Below are 22220 nucleotides of genomic sequence, written 5' to 3'. Positions count from 1 at the left end.
CCCAGCACTGGCTGCACCCCACACTGTCACCACTGTCCTTCCCCAGCTTGGAGGGAAGAGACGAGGCTGTGAGTGGGGGTGCCCAGCAGCCCCCCCCATGCTGCAGAGGCCACTTTATTAGCAGGAAGCAATAAGTTACTGGGGTGCAGGGCAGGGGGCTCAGGCATCCAGGGCAGCGATCACAGCTTGGGTGAAGTCCTGGGACGTGGCGTAGCCCCCCATGTCAGCTGTGCGCACCTGCAAGAAGACGGGAGGTGAGGGGGGGGTCCCTGCAGTGCGCTGGGGCCCCCGGCCCTGCACTGGGGCTCTCGCTCCCTGAGGCTCATCAGCTTCAGGAGGGGCCCCGGTGTCCCTGTGCCCTGGGAGCTGCAGGAGCTGGGGACACTGTGCAGTGGGGCTGCCCCACAGCAGGGAGGGGGTGGCACCCTGAGCTGGTGCACCCCGTCTGTGCTGCGGCTGGCGGGGGGGTCTGGGCCTCAGGGTGGGGGGGTCCCATCCTCGCCCCTGCTACTAACTGATTTATCTCCTTTCATGTACTGTGCATCGCATTGATCATTTTCTTTGAGACTAAAAATTGCTATTAGAGACTGTGCCCAGATTGTCTTCTGGCAAATCACAGATATAAACATTTCTATTGATCACATCTACCATTTTCCAGGAAAAAAATGCATAATGCTGTAATACAGCTAACAATATCTTCTCCAATGCATCAAAGGATTAAAACTGCAGAGGATTCTGCATATGAAGCTTAAGGTATGTTGGTCCAAAGTTGATGTACAAGCTCATGAAAGGAATACCATAGAATTAACTGCAACAGGCAAGACTGGTTTCCTGTAGCCTAAACTTTAGTCTTAAAATTTTGATGTTAGTGAGAGTTAAAATGAACAATACCTCAAGTAGTTAATTGTTGAGTAAGCAGCTGGAGAACTGTCTCGACACTCCTAATAGTAATACGGGTGTTCTGTACCCACACCACTGCATCTGCTGCCCCACAGGCAGGGAAGGGAATTGAATTGTAGAATCACAGAAGGGTTGGGGTTGAAGGACCTCCCCAGCTCCCCCAGTGCCCCCCTGCCATGAGCAGGGACATCTGCACCAGCTCAGGTTGCTCAGAGCCCCGTTCAGCCTGGCCTGGGATGTCTCCAGGGATGCTTCATCCACCACCTCTCTGGCCAACCTGGGCCAGGCTCTCACCACCCTCAGGGGCAATAATTCCTTCCTCACATCTGGCCTGAATCTCCCTCTAGTTTAAAACCATCACCCCTTGTCCTATCACAACAGGCCCTGCTCAAAAGTCTGTCCCCGTCTTTCTTATCGGCCACAATAAGGTCTCCCTGGAGCTTCTGTTCTCCAGCTGAACACTCCAACTCTCAGGCTCAGGTTAAAGCTGCAGAGGGTTTCCTGGCAGCCTCTGCCCACTCAGGGCTCACCTGCCCCGGGGCTGGAGGGGACGGTGAGGGGCTGCAGCACTGCAGGCAGGGACGGGCAGGCCTGTGCTCGCTGCCTGCTGGCTCCTGGCACTGGCTGCCCTCAGCAGCCGCCCCACAAACTGTCCTTGTCCCCTCCCCGGGGGGTTTGGGGACAGCACGTGGACACACAGGGAAGTGCTGGACCCTTTAATGGGGGGGGGGGGGGGGCGGGGATTGGTCCTAGGCCCCATAGTGGGGGTGCAGGTTGTCAATCACAGACTTCACGAAGTCAGAGGTGGTGGAGTAACCGCCCAAGTCCCGCGTCCGCACCTAAAAAGCCAACACAGGGAAGGGGAGAAACGGGAGAAACGTGATTGTGAACCAAGAAAAATGATTTTGAGAATGGAGAGGACAGGACAGGAGAGGAGAGGAGCCTCCCTCTAGGCAACCCTGCCATGGACCCAGCGGGGACACAGCTGTCCCGTGTCCCCAGCCCTGCCAGACCATCCCTAACGCTGCCAGGGCAGCAGGGGGGCGCAGGAGCCATCGCCAAGACACACGCAAAGGGTTCTGAGCTGGACGCGGGTGAGTGGTGGGTGAGGTGGGACACTCGGGGAGCGCAGAGCCGCTCGCTGCCACCAACACTCACACAGTGACTGACACACGGCACACCCGCCCACCCAACACTCACTTTTCCGACTTTGATCACCTTCTTCACCGCATCCGCAATCAGATTGGAGTGAAACTCCAGGCTGGTGGGAGGAAAGGAGTGTGGTCAGTCCCTGCGCCAGCCCCCGCAGTCCCCACCCCTGGCAAAGGCACCTACTTGAGGTGCCGCAGCATGTTGGAGGCCGAGAGCAGCATGGCGGTGGGGTTGGCGATGTTCCTGCCCACGGCCTGCGCGAAGGGGTGCCGGGCGCCCTGCAGGAGGGAAACCACGGTGACGGGCCGTGCCCTGTCCCCAGCAGCCCCCCACTCGGGGACAGCAGCCCTGGGGACCCCAGGCCCTCACCATCTCGAAGACGGCGTACTCAGCGCTGTAGCTCTCCCCGGGCACCACGCCGGCGCCGCCCACCAAACCAGCTGCCAGGTTGTCGATGATGTTGCCATAGAGGTTTGGCATGACCAGGACGTCGAATTGGTAGGGGTTCTGCACCAGCTGCAGGGGAAACAGGGGGACGTGAGGGGATAGGAACCTGAAAACAGCCCCAAAGCGCACCCACGGGACAGCGGGAGCACAGGGAGCCTGGCTACAACACCCAGGAACCACAGACCAACACCCTGCAGAGTTCTGCAAGTGCAGATGAGACACAGGTGTGCCCGGGAGGTTGAGGTTGGATCTGGGGAACAATTTCTTCCCCAAAGGGCTGTGTGGCATTGGAACAGGCTGCCCAGGGCAGTGCTGGAGTCACCATCCCTGGAGGGGTTGGACAGACGGAGATGAGGTTCTCAGGGACGTGGGGCAGTGCCAGGGCTGGGGGAACGGTGGGACTCGATGAGCCTGAGGGGCTTTTCCAACTTAAATAATTCTGTGATTCTGTGGATCTAACCACCTCGGTCACCTTCCATCCCCGCAGAGCAGGGAGGCAGCTCCTCTCTTGTGCAAGGAGCAAACAGGGCAGACCTGCCGAGCCGCCAGCAGCAGCTGTTCAGGTTTCACACCTCGAGGGTTTGGCTCAGCAGCAGGAGCTGCAGCGTGGCCCCGGGGCAGGGAAACAGGCTCCTCACCTGCATGCAGCAGTTGTCGATGATCATGGTCTCGAATTTGATCTTGGGGTACAGTTCTGCCACTTCCTCACAGCACTGCAGAAAGAGCCCGTCGCCCAGTTTCCTGCAAGATGAGCAGCATGTTGACGGCTGCACGGGACAGCAGCGACACTGTCATAGCAGCGGGAATCCCGCAGCATGGGTGTCCCACTGCAGCAGGGGGGGGAAGGCAGGTGACCCCAGCGCAGCCCAACCGCTGCACACCCACAGGTGCTGAAAATAGGGCCTGGGGAGCAACAAGGGACCAGCTCCCAGCACCAGAGCTGTTCCCATCCCAGCTGACAGCCTCTGGGACACAGCTCTGGGGCCTCGTGCTGGAGATGAGATCGTGTAGAGGAAAAACCACGATTCCCAGGGACAGCCCGGCCCTCAGGAGCCAGCCTGGCACCGCTCTGAGTGGGACCAAAGCTGAGAGCAATGAGGTGACAAGAGGTGACAGCAGCAGCGTGGCTGACAGTGCCCAAACTCGCTCCCGCAGCACTCACATGATGTTGGCTTTGTGCACAGCCGTCACCTTGGAGCGGCCCTTCTTGGTGGCGAAGTCGAAGGCGAACTTGGCGATGCGCTGCGACTTGGCGCGGGTGATGATCTTCAGGCACTCGATGACACCCTTGGCGCTCTGGAGAGGACGGGGAGTGTGAGCAGCCACGGCACACACCCCACAGCCCACGCACCCCACAGTCCATGCACCCCACAGCCCGTGCCCAGCTCGCCAGCCCACACTGTGCCGGCAGCCCCAGCGCTCCCACAGACATGGGGAGTCTTCGCCTGACACTGATCACTCCGTCAAGAGGTTCCATGTCCCTTTTTGCTGGTGTTACCCCTCCTGCTGCCCACCTCCTCGCTGGCTCTGTGTTAACACCCCCAAACACTCTCCCAACCCCACCGCTGTCACTCGGTACGTCACTGCTGCTCCCGTTGTGCTGAGCAGCTCCGCACAGCGAGCAGGAACGTGTCCCTGGCAGCGAGCAAAGCCACACGTCCTGGGGCAGCGTCCCTGTCCCTCAGCAGTGACCCCGAACCCACACCCGTGCGCTGGAGGGCCCATACCTCGTGTTCCAGGGAGCTGTACTCCCCCTCTGTCTGCTCCCGAATGATGACGAGGTCCAGGTTGTTGTGGCGCGTTTTGTAGCCTGGCAGGCTCTTCACGTGCACCACGTTGGCAAACAAGTCCAGCTTGCGCCTGCGAGAGATGCAGCGTCAGCGCTTCAGCAACAGCTGCTTCTGAGGCAGCGACTGTTCCCTGCAAGTGCTGGGGGACAGCTGGGGACACTGAACAGCTCCCACCTCCTGACACCTCCCCATAGCTGTCTGTCTGTCTATCCAACCGTTTGTCCGTCCACCCTTCCCCTCAGGGACCACAAGCCAGCCGCACCTTGTCACACCACACTTTTAACAACCCCCAGTCTAATCCGGCCACCCTGTCCCCTCTCCAGCCATCCAGCCCTGCTCTGCAGGACCTGGGGACACACGCTCACACTCGACAGATGCGGCTCTGGCCAGTCCCTCAGGACCTTCTGCTTCCCCGTAACGAACTGATTCCCCCCGCCCTGCACTCCTTTGCTCCCCGGCTCAGCAGCAGATCCCCAAGCCACAGCAGTTTCCCCAGCGCCGGACGCGTGGGTCGGGACGGGGCTCACCTGAGCCGCATGTCGTAGGACGCCAGCTCGCCCTTGAACTCCATGGGCGTGTGGATCTTCCCTGCGGGACAGGGCAGAGCAGTGAGAACACAGAGCACGCTGACAGCTGCTGGGGACATCGCCCGGACCCGGGGACAGGGCAGGATCGGGGCAGCTTCACAAGAACCTCAGCCACGCGAGGAGACGCGGTTCTCACTACGAGGGACCCTGAGAGGTCCTTTGTTTGCTGAGGCTGTACAAGAGCTCATTTCAAACGCAGAAGCTGGATAAAACCTCCCCTTTGGTAAGCTCACTAAAGCGAGTGCTGCTAATTTGCTTCTTCGCTTAAAAACGTCAGCGGCCTCGAGTTGCGCCAGGGGAGGTTGAGGTTGGATCTGGGGAACAATTTCTTCCCCAAAGGGCTGTGGGGCATTGGAACAGGCTGCCCAGGGCAGTGCTGGAGTCACCATCCCTGGAGGGGTTGGACAGACGGACATGAGGTTCTCAGGGACAGGGGTCAGTGCCAGGGCTGGGGAATGGTTGAACTTGGTGACCTCGAGGGGCTTTTCCAACCAAGACAATTCTGTGATCCTGTGCTCCCTTCTCCAACCCCCAACCACAGGAATTCCTGCCCTGTGACAGCACCTCCCGAGGTGGATCGCAGCCCAGCCGGGCAGCCCCCGCACCACTCCTCACCGATCAGCGCCACTTTACTCTCCTTCATGGAGTCGACCACCTCGTCCAGCTTCTCCTCGGACGCCATGTTCTGCACCTCGCTCAGGTGGTGCTCGTCAAACACCACGGGGACGCTGGCAGCCTGGCGGACAGAGCCACAGCCGCATCACTGCAGAGCCCCGGGGGACGTTGTGGTTTGGGGGCTGCTGGCAGGACTGGGAGCACTGGGACATGACGCTCCAAAGCAGCCCAGGGAGAGGAGCCCAGACCGCTGGGTTGCCCCAGTTCCAGCTGGACAAGGACATTTGTGTCACCTCTGGCACCAGGATGCCCCGTCCTTACTGTAATTATCAATTCAGCTGCGTAATCAATATCACAGCAGCCATCCCCCTTTGCTGCCTTGATGTAACTTGTGTGTCAGATGACAGAACCATTAACTACCAACCCCCATGTTCTGACGTCGCTGCCTGAGGGCTTGTCACAGGTTGGAGGGGACAGAAGGACACGAAGGGCTCTGGACAGCTGGGCAATGCCAGCCCTGCGGCCACATTCCCGACAGGAGCAGCGAGGCTGGGCTGTGTCCTCCTGTCACCAGCCTGACAGCACCGGCTGCTGCCTCACGGAGGGAGAGGGACCTGGCGGGCGATGGCCCCAGGACACTGTCCCAGCCTGGGGACATTTTCACATGTTTTCCAAGGCTGCTGCTCCAGCTGAACCTGCATGTGGGAGTGGGGAGACCCCGGGGTCTGCACAACCGGCTCCTGCTGCACCGGAGCAGCCGGACAGCTCGGCCCGGGGGGCTCTGGCTCAGCAGCACCTACCAGCAGCTCCACAGACGCTGCCCCCCCGTCCCCCGAGAGCCGTTACCTTGAACACCTCCTTGACGGCGTGCATGAGCTCGGGGCCCACGCCGTCCCCGGGCAGCATCGTCACCTGGAACGTGCCCTCAGATCTGGCGCCTTCCGCCTGCGCAGAGAGAAGCAGAGTCAGAGCTCGCACTGCAGCCCCCGCCAGGTCCTGCCCCACCACAGCAAGCCAGGGACGGGCACGGACACCGGGAACATCTGCACCCAGAGCACGCCTTTCGGAAACAAAACTTCACTGCAGCACCAGCAGTGAGCTGCAGCGTGATGAGCTCCTGCTGCTACAACACCCCGCGCAGCAAAAACACCCGATGTCCCACGATCCACCAGCAAACCAAAGGCCTTCTCCTCACACGGTGCTTCCAGGTGCCATCTCTGCCTCTTTACTAAATTCTCCCCCATTTCTACTCCACACCCTCAGGATCTCCCCAGTGTTCCTGTGCCAGTCTCACCTTCCTCTTGTACCCACAGCATCCCGCAGTTTTTTAGTGAGCTGCTTTTTTTTCAGTCCTGAGCACAAAATCAGTCTCCAAGATAATTTTTGACATGTTCCACACAAGATCCACCTCCAAACCCACGCTGCCTGCGCCCCCACCTCAGCTGCCTATTTTTACACCATCCTTTTACTAAGCCTTCTTCAGGCAGTAATTCCCTGTACAGAGTTGAGCTCCCGACACGGGATTTCACAGAACCACCTCAGGGACTAAACAGTCACGGTCAGAGACAAGAATTTCACCTAATAATTTAATCAGATAACAAAACAAGGAAATGAGCAGCAACGTGATGCGGCACAGGAAACATGTGTTGGCAACATGAAACGTGAAGTGCAGGGAAACGGTGACCGTGGAAAGGCAAAGTGAAAGAGCGTGAAAAGAAAGAAGGAGATTTTCTTTGCTTTTGGTTTTAATATCTCAGAGAACACAACCACAGAATCAAGTTCCAGGGCAGAAAACCTCACTCACAACTCAGCAACTACATTTCAAAAAGGGGCAAAGCATCTGCAGAGGAACCGCGGCACGGTCCAGCTCAAGGTCAAAAGGACACAGGCTCAGTGCTGAACGTTCCCTTAGCGTCTCAAACAACGGCAGAAATCTGCCCTCACAGCCGGTCTCTGCCTGGGCTGTTTCTCCCACCCTCAGTGCCACAGAAACCAGCCCCTCTCTCCCTTGCGGCTCTGATCCGCTGCCCACAGAGCCCGAATAACGCTGAGCTGCTGCTCTCTCACACCTTATCTGAGCTCCAATCGTTATCACGGTATTCCCTGTGGCATTTTATGATACTACAGGCAGGTACAGTAAAGTCAGGGTTAAACAGCAAGGACTGGATCAAAAGAATTTTCACCACTGCATTAACCCTGCTCTGGCTGTGGGTTTTAACACAAACCACTCACCTTCCCGACGCACCAGCAGCCCCTGGAGGGAGCGAGGCTGGGGAACACGCTGCTGCTGAGCCAGAAACGCTGCTGCTGAGCCAGGGACCCCCCCGGGAGCCGGGGCAGGGAGTACACAGTGCTTTGCAGGGAGCACACAGTGCTTTGCAGGGAGCAGAGACACTCCTCTGAGCACAACCAGCCAAACGTCACCCGCAGGAACTGTCCTGCATCTCCTGGGTGGTGACAGGGCCCTGTGACAGCTTCATGTGACCCCTGGCTGCAAAAAGGCCCCGGGAGCCCCTGCCGCGGCCCCTCCTGTGCTCAGCCACCAGCACCCCCAGCCCCAAACCAGTGAGGGCTTTCCCAGCACCCAGGGCCGCTCGCTGCCCCACCCCGGGGGTCCCGCTCTCACCTTGGGCCGGGGAATCTGCTGGAGGGCGGCGGAGACACAGAGGCCGCGCCATGGCCCCAGGCTCTGGGCGCGCATGAGACACTGCGGGGGGCAGCAGGATGGTGAGACACAGGGAGCCCCAAACCCCGACAGCCCCAGTGCAGACTGAACCCCAAGTCTGAGCTCACCCCACCCCCCTTTCCTCCCAGCCCAGCCCCTCACCCCGGGCCCCCCTCCCCAGGCCCTGTCCCACCTGACACCCCCCAACGCAGCCCCCCCATCCAGCCTGACCCCCGCGGCCTGGACTGACACCCCGACCCAGACAGACCGCTCACCCCCCAACCCAGCCCCTACACCCTGTCCCAGACCGACCCCCCAATCCAACCCGACACCTCCATCCAGACCGGCCCCCCTCCCCCCAGCCAATCTGACCCCCCACCCCAGTCTGCCCCCTCCGGACCGACAGCCGCCCCCCGGACAGACCCGCCGTCCTGCGCCCCTCTCCCCGCACTCCCCGTCCCTCTCCCCGCACACCCCGTCCCTCTCCCCGCACACCCCGTCCCTCTCCCCGCACACCCCGTCCCTCTCCCCGCACTCCCCGTCCCTCTCCCCGCACTCCCCGTCCCTCTCCCCGCACTCCCCGTCCCTCTCCCCGTCCCTCTCCCCGCACTCCCCGTCCCTCTCCCCGCACACCCCGTCCCTCTCCCCGCACTCCCCGTCCCTCACCCCGTCCCTCTCCCCGTCCCTCACCCCCGCCGCCGCCCGCCCTGCGCTCAGCGCCGCCATCTTGCCGCCCCACAATGCACCGCGCCTGCGCAACGGCCGGGGCACGCGGGGAAGGGCGGGGCCGGGCCGAGCCCTGCGGCGCCCCCTGGCGGGCGGGCGGGCACACCTCACTCCCCGACACCCCCCGGGGAGGCGCCCGGGGACCCCCCTTCCAGACCCCCCAGGGCCTGCTCCAGGCCCCGTAACCCAAGAGCCCTGTGTCCCTCATGACATGTTAAGCCGCTGTCACCAACACCCCCAGGGCCTTTCCGCTGGGCACCTTCCAGCCGCTCTCAGATCGGATATTAGGAAAATATTTTTCCCAGAAAGGGCTGTGGGGCATTGGAACAGGCTGCCCAGGGCAGTGCTGGAGTCACCATCCCTGGAGGTGTCTCAGAGATGTATAGATGAGGCTCTCAGGGACTTGGGTTAGTGCTACATTTAAGTTGTGGTTGGACTCTATCATCTTAAGGGTCTCTTCCAACCAAAATGATTCCGTGGTTCTTCCCCGAACCTGCATGAGGGACATGTCCCTCCCGCCCTACAGCTCCCCCTGAACCTGCCCGGGGGTGGTGGCTCCGGGAGCCCCCCACTCCCAACCCGCGGTGCTGAGCAGGCTGGGGGCAGCAGGGGGGTGCTGAGCAGAGTGGGAGTATCAGGGGGGTGCTGAGCCGTTCCCACCAGGAGCCAGGGCAGCGAGCTCTCCTCTTTATTGGACAGGAAGCGGGGAGGGCACACAGCGGGTGGGGGTCCCCCTGCCCCCAGTGGGGCGGGGGCTGCGCAGGCTGGGGGGGCTCCTGCTGCTGGCGCTGCCAGGGTGACCCCGGCGCTGGCACAGGACACAAACACACTGCTGTCACACTGTCCCCACCCCGACACGGACACCCCCGGCAAGAAGCGGGGGCAGGAGCCCCCAGGAGCACAAGGCGGGCAGGGGCCGGGGCAGGGCCCCCCGGCTGGGGTCACTTCTTGAGCAGCTGGGCCCGGGCCCGGTTCAGCTTCTCGGCCACAGTGGCCTCGGTGCCGGCGCCGCACTTGGACAGGACGAAATTCATTTCGGCCTCGTTCTTGTGCTCGATGGCGGCGTCAGCTGCCTGCTCCAGGTCCCTGCGGCACAGCGGGAGCTGGGGGGTGTGGGGACAAGGGGGGGACAAGGGGGGGACAGGGGGGGACAAGGGGGGGACAGGAGCCCCAGCCACCATTCCACCCACACCGAGGACACCAGCAAGGGCTGGCACCCCATGCCCCGCCCCAGCTGCAGAGGATGATGCTCAATGTGCCCCCCAGCACCAACCCCTGCTCCAGGGGTCTCACCTGCACCCATTCCCCCAGAGCCCCCCAAGCCCCCAGCCCTGCTGCACAAGGACCCTGCTGCTCCCAGGGGCTCCGACCCTGCCCCAGGCCCCCCTGGCCCCCCCAGATCCCCCAACTCACCCCACCAGCACGAAGGCCTTGACGCGCTGCTCAGGGGTGACCCGGGGTGCGTATTTCCTGGCCTCGTACCGGTTGTGGTGCTTCACCGCAATCTCCACGAAGGGCTGGAGGGGACAGGGGGGCAGAGGGATGGGGGCTGCTCTCCTGGCCCCTCAGCTCCAGCCCTCACCCCACAGTGCCCCCCCGGGCAGGGAAACCCTTACCAGGTACCCGATGGGCGACTTCTTGCTCTTGGAGAACTTCTCCATCTCCTCCCAGTCGCCGCGGGTGGCCAAGGCGCTGATCTTCAGCCACCAGTACCTGGGGACACAGGTCACACCGTGTCATTTTGGTTGGAAAAGCCCTTCAAGCCATTAACCCAGCCCCAGCACTGCCCCATGTCCTGAGAACCTCATGTCCGTCTGTCCAGCCCCTCCAGGGATGGTGACTCCAGCACTGCCCTGGGCAGCCTGTTCCAATGCCCCACAGCCCTTTGGGGAAGAAATTGTTCCCCACATCCAACCTCAGCCTCCCCTGGCGCAACTTGAGGCCGTTTCCTCTGGTCCTGGCGCTTGTTCCTGGGGAGCAGAGCCCGACCCCCCTGGCTCCAAGCTCCTTTCAGGCAGGTCAGAGATCAGAAGGTCTCCCCTCAGCTCCTGTTCTCCAGCTGAACCCCCAGCTCCCTCAGCCACTCCCATCACACTTGTGCTCCAGCCCCTCACCAGCTCCGTTCCCTTCCCTCAACTCACTCCAGCACCTCAAGGCCTTTCTTGGTGTGAGGGGCCCAAAACTGCCCCCAGGATTTGCGGTTTGGCCTCCCCATTCCCAGCACAGGCCGGTCACTGCCCTGTCCCACTGGCCACACCAGTGCTGGTACCAGCCAGGACGCTGGTGGCCTCTTGGCCACCTGGGCACACGCTGGCTCATGTTCAGCCGCTGTCACCAACACCCCCAGGGCCTTTCCGCTGGGCACTTTCCAGCCGCTCTTAGATCGGATATTAGGAACAATTTCTTCCCCAAAGGGCTGTGGGGCATTGGAACAGGCTGCCCAGGGCAGTGCTGGAGTCACCATCCCTGGAGGTGTCTCAGAGATGTATAGATGAGGCTCTCAGGGACTTGGGTTAGTGCTACATTTAAGTTGTGGTTGGACTCTATCATCTTAAGGGTCTCTTCCAACCAAAATGATTCTGTGGTTCTTCCCCGAATCTGCAGCATTTGTGGGGTTGTTGTGACCCGAGTGCAGGACCCGGCACTTGGCCTTGGGGACCCTCAGACAATTGGCCTCAGCCCAACGATCCAGCAGGTCCAGATCCCTCCGTATGGCCATCCCACCCTCCAGCAGATCAAAACTCCTTCAGCTGCCGGGCCCCAGTCCCCCAGCGCGGTTCCTGCCGGGGCTGAGCCCCCCAGGACCGACCTCTTGTCCGGGATCTTGAACTCGCGGTACAGCTGCTCCGCGCGCTTGTGGTGCCCATCCAGGATGAGGTTGGTGACGGTGTCGTGCAGCGACAGGTCCAGGTAGGGCTTATCCAGGTCCTCCTGGAGGTGACGCTGGAGCCGTAGCAGCTTGATCTGCTCCTCCGTGGCCTGGGGAGCAAAATGCCAGCCTGAGTGTCCCCGTCCCCCGGCAGGGGACCCGTGGTGGCCCAGCCCTGTCCCCACGGGTGATGCCCCACGGCCCCTCACCGGCCACACTCACCTTGGCAGCAAACTCATTCTTGGCTTTGTAGTACTCGTCCACGGCGTTCTGCAGAGCTCCCACCCGTCCCTCGATGCGCTGGGGACAGAGCGTGGCCACCTCAGCCCCTGCCAGCGCGAGTGTCGCGCTGTGGTGTGACAGCCTTGAAGTGCCCCCCCCATCTTTGCAAAACAAAGGACCCATTAATGGTGTATGTTATGCCTTAAACGTCTGGGTTTTGCTACTTAGGGCAGGAAAAGGTAGGTGGCTGTGGAGGCAGACACTCCATCTTTTCTCTTTCAAGGTCTCTGTGAAACGAAGGCACAAATTCTTAAGATAAAGACAAATAACAGTGTTGCTGTCAAGGCCTCGGTCCTAATTGGGATGACCAAGACGGGTCATCTAGCAGACCATCAACCACCAGGAGAAACCGCCAGCCACCAGCCGCCCCTAACGGACAGAACAACTCACGTCTGGTCAGCACTGCGACCACGTCTCTGATTTTTCAACCACCAACTCACTCCTGGAACAACCTTCTCAACCAGCACGAAGAGCGAGCAGAGGGAGATGAGCCGCCCTCCCCTGCCTCGCGTGCAAACGGGCTGAACTATAAAACCTCCTCGCCTGGGACACCCTGGCGTCTGTCTGCTTCGTGCTTGTGTGTGTGCGTGTTTTCTGTCTCAGCGTGTTTGTCTGCGTGTGTGTCGTGCAGCACTAACGAAGTTTTCGTACCCACCACAAGCTGGAACAATGGCATGGTGAGCTCTCACCTTTCTTCTGATAACCTATCTCTGCTTTTCCTCTGTCTCTCTTTCTAGTTCTATTCTGGGCACATAAGAGAAACATCTTGTGAGTTTCGTTGTTAAGGTCTTGCTAAGTTTTTATGATATAGTTACAAAGTTTTGCCAAGCCACTATTTGCCAAAATCCCACCGAGTGGTGTCTAGTAAACTTGTGATTTAATTGAACGTCTCAGGTGATTGTCGTCACTTTGTGTTACTGCACAGAGTGCTCCAAAAATTAACCTTTGCCCTCAGCCCAGCTGAGCTGGGACAGGACACGAGGGCCCAGGGCAGCACCCCCAGAGCCCCTGGGGGGACAGGAGGGGTGGCTGGTGCCCAGACAGAGCCACGGCCACGATCTGCAGGGCTTTGCGCTGATGCCCAGAGACTGGGACCTGGCTGGGATCCTGACCCCCCCACGCCAGCCCAGAGCCCCTCAGCCCAGAGCCCCCACCAGCACAGACCTTCTCGGCATAGCTGGAGTGGACGTGGAAGTTGCCGAGCTCCTGGTGGTTGTCGTCCTGGTTGTACAGGTCCTTCAGCGTCTCCCGCTCCTGGTGCTTGCAGAACTGGGGAGCAGTGGGGGGTCAGGGAGCACTGGGGGGGGTCAGGGAGGTGTCATCATGGGCACAGCCCCTACCTGGCGGTACAGGCTCAGGGCCACCGGCTGGTTCTGCAGCGTCATGAAGAAGGTGCCGCGGTTCAGCTCGTTCTTCAGGTGCAGCACCACGGTGTAGACTGGGGCAGAGAGTGGTTTGGGGGGGGGGGACACGCAGACTCTGCCCCCACAGAGCTGCAGCCCCACAGGGACCAACAGCTTCCCTCTCCTCACCCCACAGGGCTCTAAGGGGCTCCCGCACCCCCCAAATCCCCCCCGAGGGAGGTTTGCTGCCCGGAGGCCGACCAGCCCCCCAGGCCCCCCTCACCCAGGTCGGTGTCCCCGCTCTCGATGGCTTTGCTGAGGGCCAGCTTGCTCCGCTTCATCTTCAGCAGCAGCGGGACCTGCTCCCCGGAGCGCGGTTCGTACTCCAGCAGCTGCGGGGGGGTCGTCAGCGCACGGCCACCGCGTCCCACCCCCTGCTGGCCCCGTGGCCCCCCCGGCACCCCACGGCCCCCAGACCTTGATGGCCAGCTCCGTCCTGCCGCAGTCATACGCCCGGGCGGCGATCTCGGAGTAGGAGATGCCCGGCGTGTCACCCAGCTTCTGGTTGATGGCCTGGGCCACCTCCTCGTCGGACTTGTCCTTCTGCTGCACCTGGTGGGGACAAACGGGGGGTCCCTGTGTGTCCCCGGAGGGGCAGAGCCCCCCCGAGCCCCCTTACCTTGTAGCAGGCCCAGTGGGCCAGGATGCGGCTGACGCCCTGGATCTCCGAGAGCCGCAGGTACTCGCAGATGCGGATGGCCAGGGGGTAGAGGCGCCGCAGGACCAGCCTGGGGACACAGGGGACAGCGGTGTGGCACCGCACGGGATGAGGGGCCGAGCAGCTCCCCCAGCCCCACGGGGGGTCCGAGCCTGCGCAGCCCCTGGCCAGGGGGACGGGGACAGCGGGGATGGGACAGCAGTGCGGCTGGACACTGCCTCAGCCTGGGACGGGGCCGCTGTGCCCGGCTGTGGGGACACTCACCTGTCCAGCAGCACCTCGATGGTGAGGCGCTTGTACCTGGGGGGCAGTCAAGGGACACCTCAGAATCATACTAGAGAATCATTTTGGTTGGAACAGACCCTCAAGATCATCAAATCCAACCGTTCCCCCAGCCCTGTCCCTGACTCCTGTCCCTGAGAACCTCGTCTCCATGTCCAACCCCTCCAGGGATGGTGACTCCAGCACTGCCCTGGGCAGCCTGTTCCAATGCCCCACAGCCCTTTGGGGAAGAAATTGGTCCCCACATCCAACCTCAGCCTCCCCTGGCGCAACTTGAGGCCGTTTCCTCTGGTCCTGGCGCTTGTTCCTGGGGAGCAGAGCCCGACCCCCCCTGGCTCCAAGCTCCTTTCAGGCAGGTCAGAGATCAGAAGGTCTCCCCTCAGCTCCTGTTCTCCAGCTGAACCCCCAGCTCCCTCAGCCGCTCCCATCACACTTGTGCTCCAGCCCCTCACCAGCTCCGTTCCCTTCTCCCAACTCGCTCCAGCACCTCAAGGCCTTTCTTGGCGCGAGGGGCTCAAAACTGCCCCCAGGATTCGAGGTTTGGCCTCCCCAGGGCCCAGCACCCCCTGTCTCACTCCACCTGCGAGGTGGCCACCCCGGCAGGACCAGCAGCCCCACACAGCAGCCCTGGCCCACCCCCCGTGCACGGATGGCGGATACTGGGTGAAGGTGAGGGGGATGCCGATCTGGTAGTCGCGGACGGCGTTGAGCACCCGCAGGTCCTGGCACATGCGCACGAAGCTCTCGGGGGGGAACTTGTCGATGAAGCATTTCCCGAAGGAGGCTGCCTGCGGGGGGTGCGGGCTGGCTGTCAGTGACCCCTGGTGGGGGGGACACCCGTCCAGGCCCCGCCGAACCCCCCCGCGCCCCTGCTCACCCTCAGCAGCGATTTCTGGGTTTCAGGCTCGTGCTCGTAGCCGGCTGCCTCGATGCACTGGCTGACGGCCTCCGGGAGCAGCTTCTGGTCCTTGATTTCCCGCAGGTACTCGTCTGCCTTCTGGCTCTCCTTCTGCGGGGGGCACAGCCGTGGGGGAGCAGGGGACTCAGCGCCCAGGGGGAGCCCCAGCACCCCTGGGAGCCCCCACCGCAGCAGGGATGTCCAGGACCGTCCCCCTCCCATCATAGCAGGGTGACGTTGGCAGCGGTTTGCAGCGGTGCCCCCCACCCGTACCTCGTATTCCTTCTGCGCCTCCAGCAGCAGAGCCCCCGGCGCCATGGAAGCGATGCGGAAGATCTCCTGGCTGGCTTCTGCGAGGACGGGGGAATAAAACACTGAGAGGCTGCCCCAGTGTGGGAGCAACACCTGCACCCGCTGTGACCCGCTCCTCACTGTTCCCCCCCAGTTCGGGACCCTGGGCAGTCCCTGCCAGCACCATCCTTTGGCAGGGGGAGCTCAGCCACCCCCAGCCCGACGATGGGCAGCTCAGGGTGGCTCCTCCAGCCCTGGAACCGCGGCCCCCCATAAACACTGACCCAAGGGTCCGAGGGACAGGGACAGGGCTGCAGTGGGGACACTGGTGTCCCAAGGAGCCATTTGCCCCCCCGGGCAGCCCTGCTCTGGACACACGATGCTGGCAGCAGTGCGGGAGGTGAGGAACCGGTGTGTTGAGCCGTGCCAGGCCCCAATGCCTGTGGGGGAGCTCTGGCAGCACTGGGGCGATCTCGCAGCACTGGGGGGGTCTCTGCCTGCAAGGCCCTGCTCAGAGCACGGGGGCTCGGCAGAGCTGGCACAGGAGGGGACCAGACCCAGCACGGTGCTGGGGACGGAGGAGCCCAGGGCCAGGTGGCTGCTGGGGGGGTCTCAGCACCCCAGAGTGCCCTGAGCGGGCTGGGCTGCCTGCCCAGCGTGGGGATCCTGCTCGGCATCGCCCCCCGGCCCCGTCTCACCTGGGATCTCGTGCAGGAACTCGTGGGAGGAGCGGGACAGGATCCGCACCCCGTCCAGCTCGGGTACCAGGAACGAGTCCTCGTCCAGGACAAAGCTGCGCTGCCGCTAAGGGCTCGGAGGAGAGCGGCTGCGGCGCGGCCCAGACAGACAGACGGACCCTCAGAGCCCCCAGCCTCCTTCCCGCAGAGATCAGCCCCTGGCAGGGACAGGAACGCCCACCCCGGCAGCCCCCACCTGTGGGGACCAAGACTAGAGCCCGGCAGAGCCAGCGCTCCCCGGCACGGGGCTTTGGTGGCCACCAGCACCGGCTGCTGAGGGGGAGCAGGATCCCCCTCCAGGAAGGGGCAGGGGCCAGGGGGTCACAGGAGGGGCTGGGGGGTGAGAGGAGGGGGTTTGGTGCTGGGGATGGGACAGGGACATCACGGCAGAGCTGCAGAGGAGAGGAACAGGTTCAGCCTCCTCTGACCATCCTGGGGGGCCACTGGTGCTCCCGGAGCCCCCTCACCCATGGTGGCCCAGGGGGGTCAGGGGGGCCACAGGTGGATCTGGTCATGGGGAACGAGCACACAAAGGATACCAGATGCACTCCGCGGAGTTCCCCACCACCATGAGCTGCCGCTCCCAGGCCAGCACCACAGCGCGCTGCCGGCTGCGGGGACGCAGGCACCTGCGGGAGCCCTGGCTGAGCCCCGGCCCCCCGCAGCCCCCGTGCCAGGACACCACAGTGTCCCGCTCGTCCCAGGGCGCAGACACCGCCACGGCTCGGGGTACTGGAGGAGCCGGGGGGGGCACGGCCGGGGGGCCACTCACCAAACCATCTGCCGGGGTGGGGATCGGATGCTGCAGTTGAACTCGCAGATCTTCTCCTGCGGAGAGAGAGCGCTAGGGCAGGAGGACGTGACGCAGGGACAAGTGGCACCACATGGACACCAGGGACACGTGCTGGGGACAAGCAGCACAGCCCCGGCTGCAGCAGGAGCACTGGCGGTGCTGCACCCTGAGCGGGTCCCATGGGAGCACCCGGCCCTGTCACCAGCTCTGGGGACAGCCAGGGACGCGGCTGACACAGCCGAGGGGCGAGGACGGGGTGTGAGCCCCTAAACCGAGCGTGAGACACATTCCTACTGCACAGAGAGTGAGAAGCTGCTTGTAGAATCACAGACGGTTTGGGTTGGAGGGACCTCCCCAGCTCCCCCAGTGCCCCCCTGCCATGAGCAGGGACATCTGCACCAGCTCAGGTTGCTCAGAGCCCCGTCCAGCCTGGCCTGGGATGTCTCCAGGGATGGTTCAGCCACCACCTCTCTGGCCAACCTGGGCCGGGCTCTCACCACCCTCAAGCTCAACTGAGACCCAGCAAGTGAACGAAGGTGAAAGGAAAACCATAAAGCCACCAAATCCCAGGTTTAGGGACCACAGGGATCACCTGGTCCAATCTTTCACAGCACAAGCCCGGTCTAGACAAGCCGGCCCAGCCCTGCCCAGCTGGATCCTAAAAGTGCCCAGTGCCGGGGAACCCACCGCTGCCCTGGGGAGACTCCAATGACCAGCTGTTCTCATCGGGAAGAATTTCCCTCTTGTCTCCCATCAGAATCTCCCCAGGAGCAACTTGTACCCAGCATCCCTCGGCTTTTCCACGGGACTCCTGGTACAACGGGCATCTCCACCTGCTTTGGAGCCGCCTTTGAGTCCTGGTCGTGGGGACGAGCTCTGCCGAGCCGCCTGCTCTCCAGGCCAGGGGAGGCACCAGCCCCTTGCCAGCACGAGCCCCACAACGCGGGGGAATCCGCAGCCGAAGCGACCGCACCAGCAGCGGTGACACGGCTGAGCCTGCCCGGGAAACGGCACCGGGACCAGCGGGTTTGGGTACGGATGTAACAGAACCGTGACCGGCGGGGAAAATGTAATTGGGGTGGGACACTAATCTGGAGGGAGTTTGGACGGAAAGGGAGACGCTAGACCAGCAAAATGGCAGGTCCAGAAATACAAAAAGTGGGGAGTCCAGTATAAGGTCAGGTGAGGAACAGAAGAGGGGGGATCTCCCAAGGGTAGGACCTGCGGGCCTGGGTCCGTGGGGACCCTGAGGGAACCCACGCAGACACCCTACCCGCTGGGTGACACCGTAACACCGTAGGGAGAACAGGGGACACTCACCTTCAGCGTGGCCAGCCCCATCCAGAGGTAGCCGGTGTCGGTGAAGAGGGCCAGGCAGCGGTGGTTGAAGGACACGGCCATCTGCAGGTACGCGCCGGCGGAGGGGCTCAGCCCCGGGGGGGTCTGCGATGGGGACAGGGTTACACCTGGGGACACGCTCTGGCGACAGGGGATGTGACACACACCAGCACCGAAGGGGCTGAGGACGGGGCAGAGCGGGGGCGTCACGTCCCGCCCTGCGCCCGGTTAACCCTCAGCCCTTTGTCCCCGGCCAGGATGGGGACAGATGTACCTGATGTACACCCTGCCCATGGGACAGCGGGGACAGGACCTGCCAGCAAGTGCTGGGGGACTCATGGGACACTGGGGACAGGGGAAGGACCTGCCAGTGAATGTTTGGGGCTGGAAAGCATCATATGGGACACTGACAATGAGAGAGGGACCTGTCAGTGGGTGCTGGGAGCTGGAGAGGACCCATGGGACACCAGGGACAGGAGAAAGATCTGCCAGCGGGTGCCGGGGGCTGCAGAGCACCCATGGGACATTTGGGACAGAAGGACCTCACAGCAGGTGCTGGAGAGCACCCCATGGGACCCTGGGGACAGGAGAAGGACCTGGCAGCAGATGCTGGGGGCTGCAGAGCACCCCATGGGACAGCGGGGACAGGGGAGGGACACCCCTGCGGGTCACTCACCACCACGGAGCAGGAGGTGTTGTCCAGCAGGTAGAGGTCCTGTCCCACCGCCAGCAGCACGATGGTCACCCTGTCCTGGGACAGCACGGCCCAGCAGGACGGTGGCTTCTGCAGACCTGCCGGGCACCAGCGTCAGCCCCTGCGCCCGGCCGGCGGCGGGGCCAGCGGGGAGGGGACGCACCGGGGACCTCGGGCATCCTGCGCAGCTTCAGGTCGTCGATGTTGGTGGCCAGGGAGAAACGGTGGGCGCCGGTGAGGATGGCCACGCCGGTGCCGTACTCGGTGTGGAAAACCTTCGCCTCCAGCACGTGGTTCTGCAGCACCTCCTGTGCCGTGGGGAGAGAGCGGGGCTGGGGACGGGGCTCAGCACTGCGCTGCTGCCACCGCTCGGGGACAAAACCCCGGGGGAAGGCGAGCCAGCCCCGAGCTGGGGTGCTGGTGGGGACACAGCCCCAATAGACTCGATCCTGTGGTGAGAGGGGATCATCCTGGCCCCAGGAGCCACGGGGACAGCTGCCAGCTCATAGAGTCATCGAATCGGTTTGGTTGGAAAAGCCCCTCAAGGTCACCAAGCCCAACCGTTCCCCCAGCCCTGGCACTGCCCCATGTCCTGAGAACCTCATGTCCGTCTGTCCAACCCCTCCAGGGATGGTGACTCCAGCACTGCCCTGGGCAGCCTGTTCCAATGCCCCACAGCCCTTTGGGGAAGAAATTGTTCCCCAGGTCCAACCTCAACCTCCCCTGGCGCAACTTGAGGCCGTTTCCTCTGGTCCTGGCGCTTGTTCCTGGGGAGCAGAGCCCGACCCCCCCTGGCTCCAAGCTCCTTTCAGGCAGGTCAGAGATCAGAAGGTCTCCCCTCAGCTCCTGTTCTCCAGCTGAACCCCCAGCTCCCTCAGCCGCTCCCATCACACTTGTGCTCCAGCCCCTCACCAGCTCCGTTCCCTTCTCTCAACTCGCTCCAGCACCTCAAGGCCTTTCTTGGCATGAGGGGCCCAGAACGGACCCCAGGATTCGGCTCATTCACTCCCAAGGGCAGCAGCCCCGTGCGGGGAGCACTTGGGGAGGCCCCGCAGCGCTCAGTTCCCCATCCCAAACCCAACCCGTGCACCCCAGCCCTGCCCCACTCACGTTGCCCATGCTGAAGTGGCGCTTGAACTCGCAGAAGAGGTTGTAGATGAGGACGGTGCCGTCCTCCTGGATGCACAGCAGGTCCTCGCTGGTGGTCCAGCCCAGCTGCACCAGCTGCCCGCTCTTCCACTGCGGTGGGACACGCCTGAGCGCGCTGGGGGCTGCTCCACGGCCGCCCCGCCCCAGAGATGTCCCTCCAGGGACGTAACGAAGCCGACGGCCACGGGTGGGTGTCTGGAGGTCTGACACCCCTGGCTGCCCCAGCTCTGCAGCCCACAGCAGCTGTCCCTGTCCCTGACGTCCCCACTGCCCTGTGCCCGTCCAGCGGGGACGGGACAATGGTCCTGGGCCACCAGCACTGCGGTGACCGTCCCCACCCCGCTCCCCTTCCCCAGGGCTGGGCAGCCCCTTCTCCCTGCAGCTCCCCCCGCCTCCCAGCAGCTTCCAGGGCTGCGGGAGCCGCATGGAGCCGCCGGCCCGGGGAGCCCAGGGTGCCGAGGACACGCGGCAGCACCCGCTGCCCCGCGGAGACCAGAGGAGCCGCCCGGGGCACAGCGAGCGGCACGGGCAGGGGTGGCCGCGGTCGCACGGCCCAGCGATTCAGCCGCTGGTGCCACACAGCCTGCGGTGCCGCCGGCCACCCCGTCCCCTGTCCCCCTGCCCACGGGTCTATGGGTGCAAGGGGCCGACGGGGGACGGCCAGGACCGTCCCGAGCTCCCCGGCACACCGCAGAGCCCCAGGCACCGCGGCGCAGCCCAAGCGGGGCCGCTCACCGGGATGGCGGCCAGGAGCAGCCCCGAGCCCGAGTAGATCTCCAGCAGCGGGCAGGCGCCGGGGGATTTCTCCCTGCGCGCGTTGCTCTTCAGCAGGGCTGCGGACGGGAAGGGACAGCCTGAGCCGCGGCCACTGTCACCGCCGGGGCTCCGGGACGGCCCCGGGCCGGGGGTCCTGCCCCAGGGCGGGGTCCCGGGGACCAGCCCCACCTATGGGCCCCCCGTACGGGGCGGCCGCCACCAGGCAGTCCCGCAGGTCCTCCCGCAGCCCCCACTCCATGGCGTACAGCTCCACCTTCCTGCGGGGACACACGGGCAGACAGGGGACAGACAGACGGCTGCACGGGGCGCTACAGACAGTGGGCATCCCCAGCCAGCCCCGGGACCCAGGGTCGCCCCGGGACCCCCTGTTTAGCCCTGGGGCACCCACACCCAGCCCCGGGACCCCCGGCCAGCCCCGGGACCCCCCGTTGTGCCCCGGGACCCCCGCCCCATCCCGGGCTCCATGACTGGCCCCGGGACCCCCGGCCCAGCCCCAGGATCCCCCGTTGTGCCCCAGGACCCCCGGCCAGCCCCGGGACCCCCTGCCCAGCCCCGGGACCCCACGTTGTGCCCCGGGACCCCCGCCCCGTCCCGGGCTCCATGACCGGCCCCAGGACCCCCTGCCCAGCCCCAGGATCCCTGCCCAGCCCCGGGACCCCCCGTTGTGCCCCAGGACCGCCGCCCCGTCCCGGGCTCCCTGGCCGGCCCGCCCCGGGCCCCTCACCGGTAGAAGGCCTCCTCGCCCAGCGGGTTCCAGTTGGCCGTGTAACAGTCCATGGCGCCGGCACCGGGCGCACCGGGCGCTGCCGGCAGCACAGCCGCTGCCTGCGGCCCTGCCCGCGCTTCCGCCCGGCCCGCCCCGCCGCGACGCCGCCCCGGCCGCCGCCATCCCGAGTGAGGGCACGCGGAGAAGGGGAAAGGGAACCGCCGCCATCTTCAGTGAGGGCACGGCTGCTCGGCGCCGCCGCCATACTTGGTGAGGGCACGACCGCCCGCCCGCCTCTAGGCCCCGTGGTGCCTCGTCCCCGCGTGTCCCCCGTGCCCGGGGGCCCCGCCGCCACCCCTGGATGAACCCCCAGCACCCGGGTGTCCCTGGACCCCCCTGTCCCCGGCACGGGGGCCCTCCCGTCCTGGGCACCCAGGATGGCGCTGCCCCCAAAGCGTCCC

General features: G+C 63.9%; 2 protein-coding genes across 4 annotated transcripts; both read right to left on the bottom strand.

The window, feature by feature from the left end:
• Positions 1–73: 73 nt before the first annotated feature.
• On the bottom strand, positions 74–8917 carry IDH3B (isocitrate dehydrogenase (NAD(+)) 3 non-catalytic subunit beta). 2 transcript variants are annotated; one of them, XM_065633405.1, is made up of 13 exons: positions 8847–8917; positions 8118–8198; positions 6338–6436; positions 5492–5612; positions 4817–4877; positions 4227–4359; positions 3662–3795; positions 3138–3240; positions 2422–2568; positions 2236–2330; positions 2101–2161; positions 1431–1739; positions 74–237 (listed from the first exon to the last, which is right to left on the bottom strand). In XM_065633405.1, the coding sequence occupies exons 1-12, from the start codon at positions 8880–8882 to the stop codon at positions 1650–1652; spliced, it is 1161 nt and encodes a 386-aa protein (XP_065489477.1). In that variant the 5' UTR covers positions 8883–8917; the 3' UTR covers positions 74–237; positions 1431–1649. The 2 variants fall into 2 exon arrangements, with proteins under 2 accessions (XP_065489477.1, XP_065489479.1); XM_065633407.1 differs by lacking the exon at positions 1431–1739.
• A 638-nt stretch (positions 8918–9555) lies between these two features.
• On the bottom strand, positions 9556–21900 carry LOC135988409 (vacuolar protein sorting-associated protein 16 homolog). 2 transcript variants are annotated; one of them, XM_065634351.1, is made up of 24 exons: positions 21778–21900; positions 21222–21310; positions 21012–21109; positions 20238–20366; positions 19291–19435; positions 19110–19225; positions 18416–18538; positions 17075–17130; positions 16842–16931; positions 16264–16358; positions 15548–15624; positions 15254–15385; positions 15037–15164; positions 14359–14394; positions 14056–14164; positions 13854–13988; positions 13660–13768; positions 13374–13471; positions 13198–13302; positions 11974–12051; positions 11692–11861; positions 10499–10595; positions 10296–10399; positions 9556–9968 (listed from the first exon to the last, which is right to left on the bottom strand). In XM_065634351.1, exons 1-24 carry the CDS (start codon positions 21828–21830, stop codon positions 9824–9826), a joined length of 2517 nt encoding a protein of 838 aa, XP_065490423.1. In that variant the 5' UTR covers positions 21831–21900; the 3' UTR covers positions 9556–9823. The 2 variants fall into 2 exon arrangements, with proteins under 2 accessions (XP_065490423.1, XP_065490422.1); XM_065634350.1 differs by lacking the exon at positions 21778–21900 and having other exon boundaries at positions 21222–21456.
• Positions 21901–22220: the final 320 nt, after the last annotated feature.

This window comes from Caloenas nicobarica, chromosome 4 (genome assembly GCF_036013445.1).
Source record: "Caloenas nicobarica isolate bCalNic1 chromosome 4, bCalNic1.hap1, whole genome shotgun sequence".
In the NCBI taxonomy this organism is placed as follows: domain Eukaryota; kingdom Metazoa; phylum Chordata; class Aves; order Columbiformes; family Columbidae; genus Caloenas; species Caloenas nicobarica.
Note: the sequence above shows the minus strand (reverse complement) of the source record. Positions and strands in the feature narration are given on the sequence as shown.

Excerpts from the sequence above, each read along its gene's own strand:
- IDH3B (XM_065633405.1), bottom strand. The coding sequence starts at position 8,882 with ATGGCGGCGCTGAGCGCAGGGCGGGCGGCGGCGGGG. Across the intron at positions 3,796-4,226 it reads ACAGCTCCCTGGAACACGAG|AGCGCCAAGGGTGTCATCGA; the intron begins GTATGGGCCCTC and ends CGTCCTCTCCAG. Across the intron at positions 2,162-2,235 it reads AACATGCTGCGGCACCTCAA|CCTGGAGTTTCACTCCAATC; the intron begins GTAGGTGCCTTT and ends TCCTCCCACCAG.
- LOC135988409 (XM_065634350.1), bottom strand. The coding sequence starts at position 21,378 with ATGCCCACTGTCTGTAGCGCCCCGTGCAGCCGTCTGTCTGTCCCCTGT. Across the intron at positions 17,131-18,415 it reads TGGGGCTGGCCACGCTGAAG|GAGAAGATCTGCGAGTTCAA; the intron begins GTGAGTGTCCCC and ends CTCTCTCCGCAG. Across the intron at positions 14,395-15,036 it reads ATCCCCCTCACCTTCACCCA|GTACAAGCGCCTCACCATCG; the intron begins GTATCCGCCATC and ends ACTGCCCCCCAG.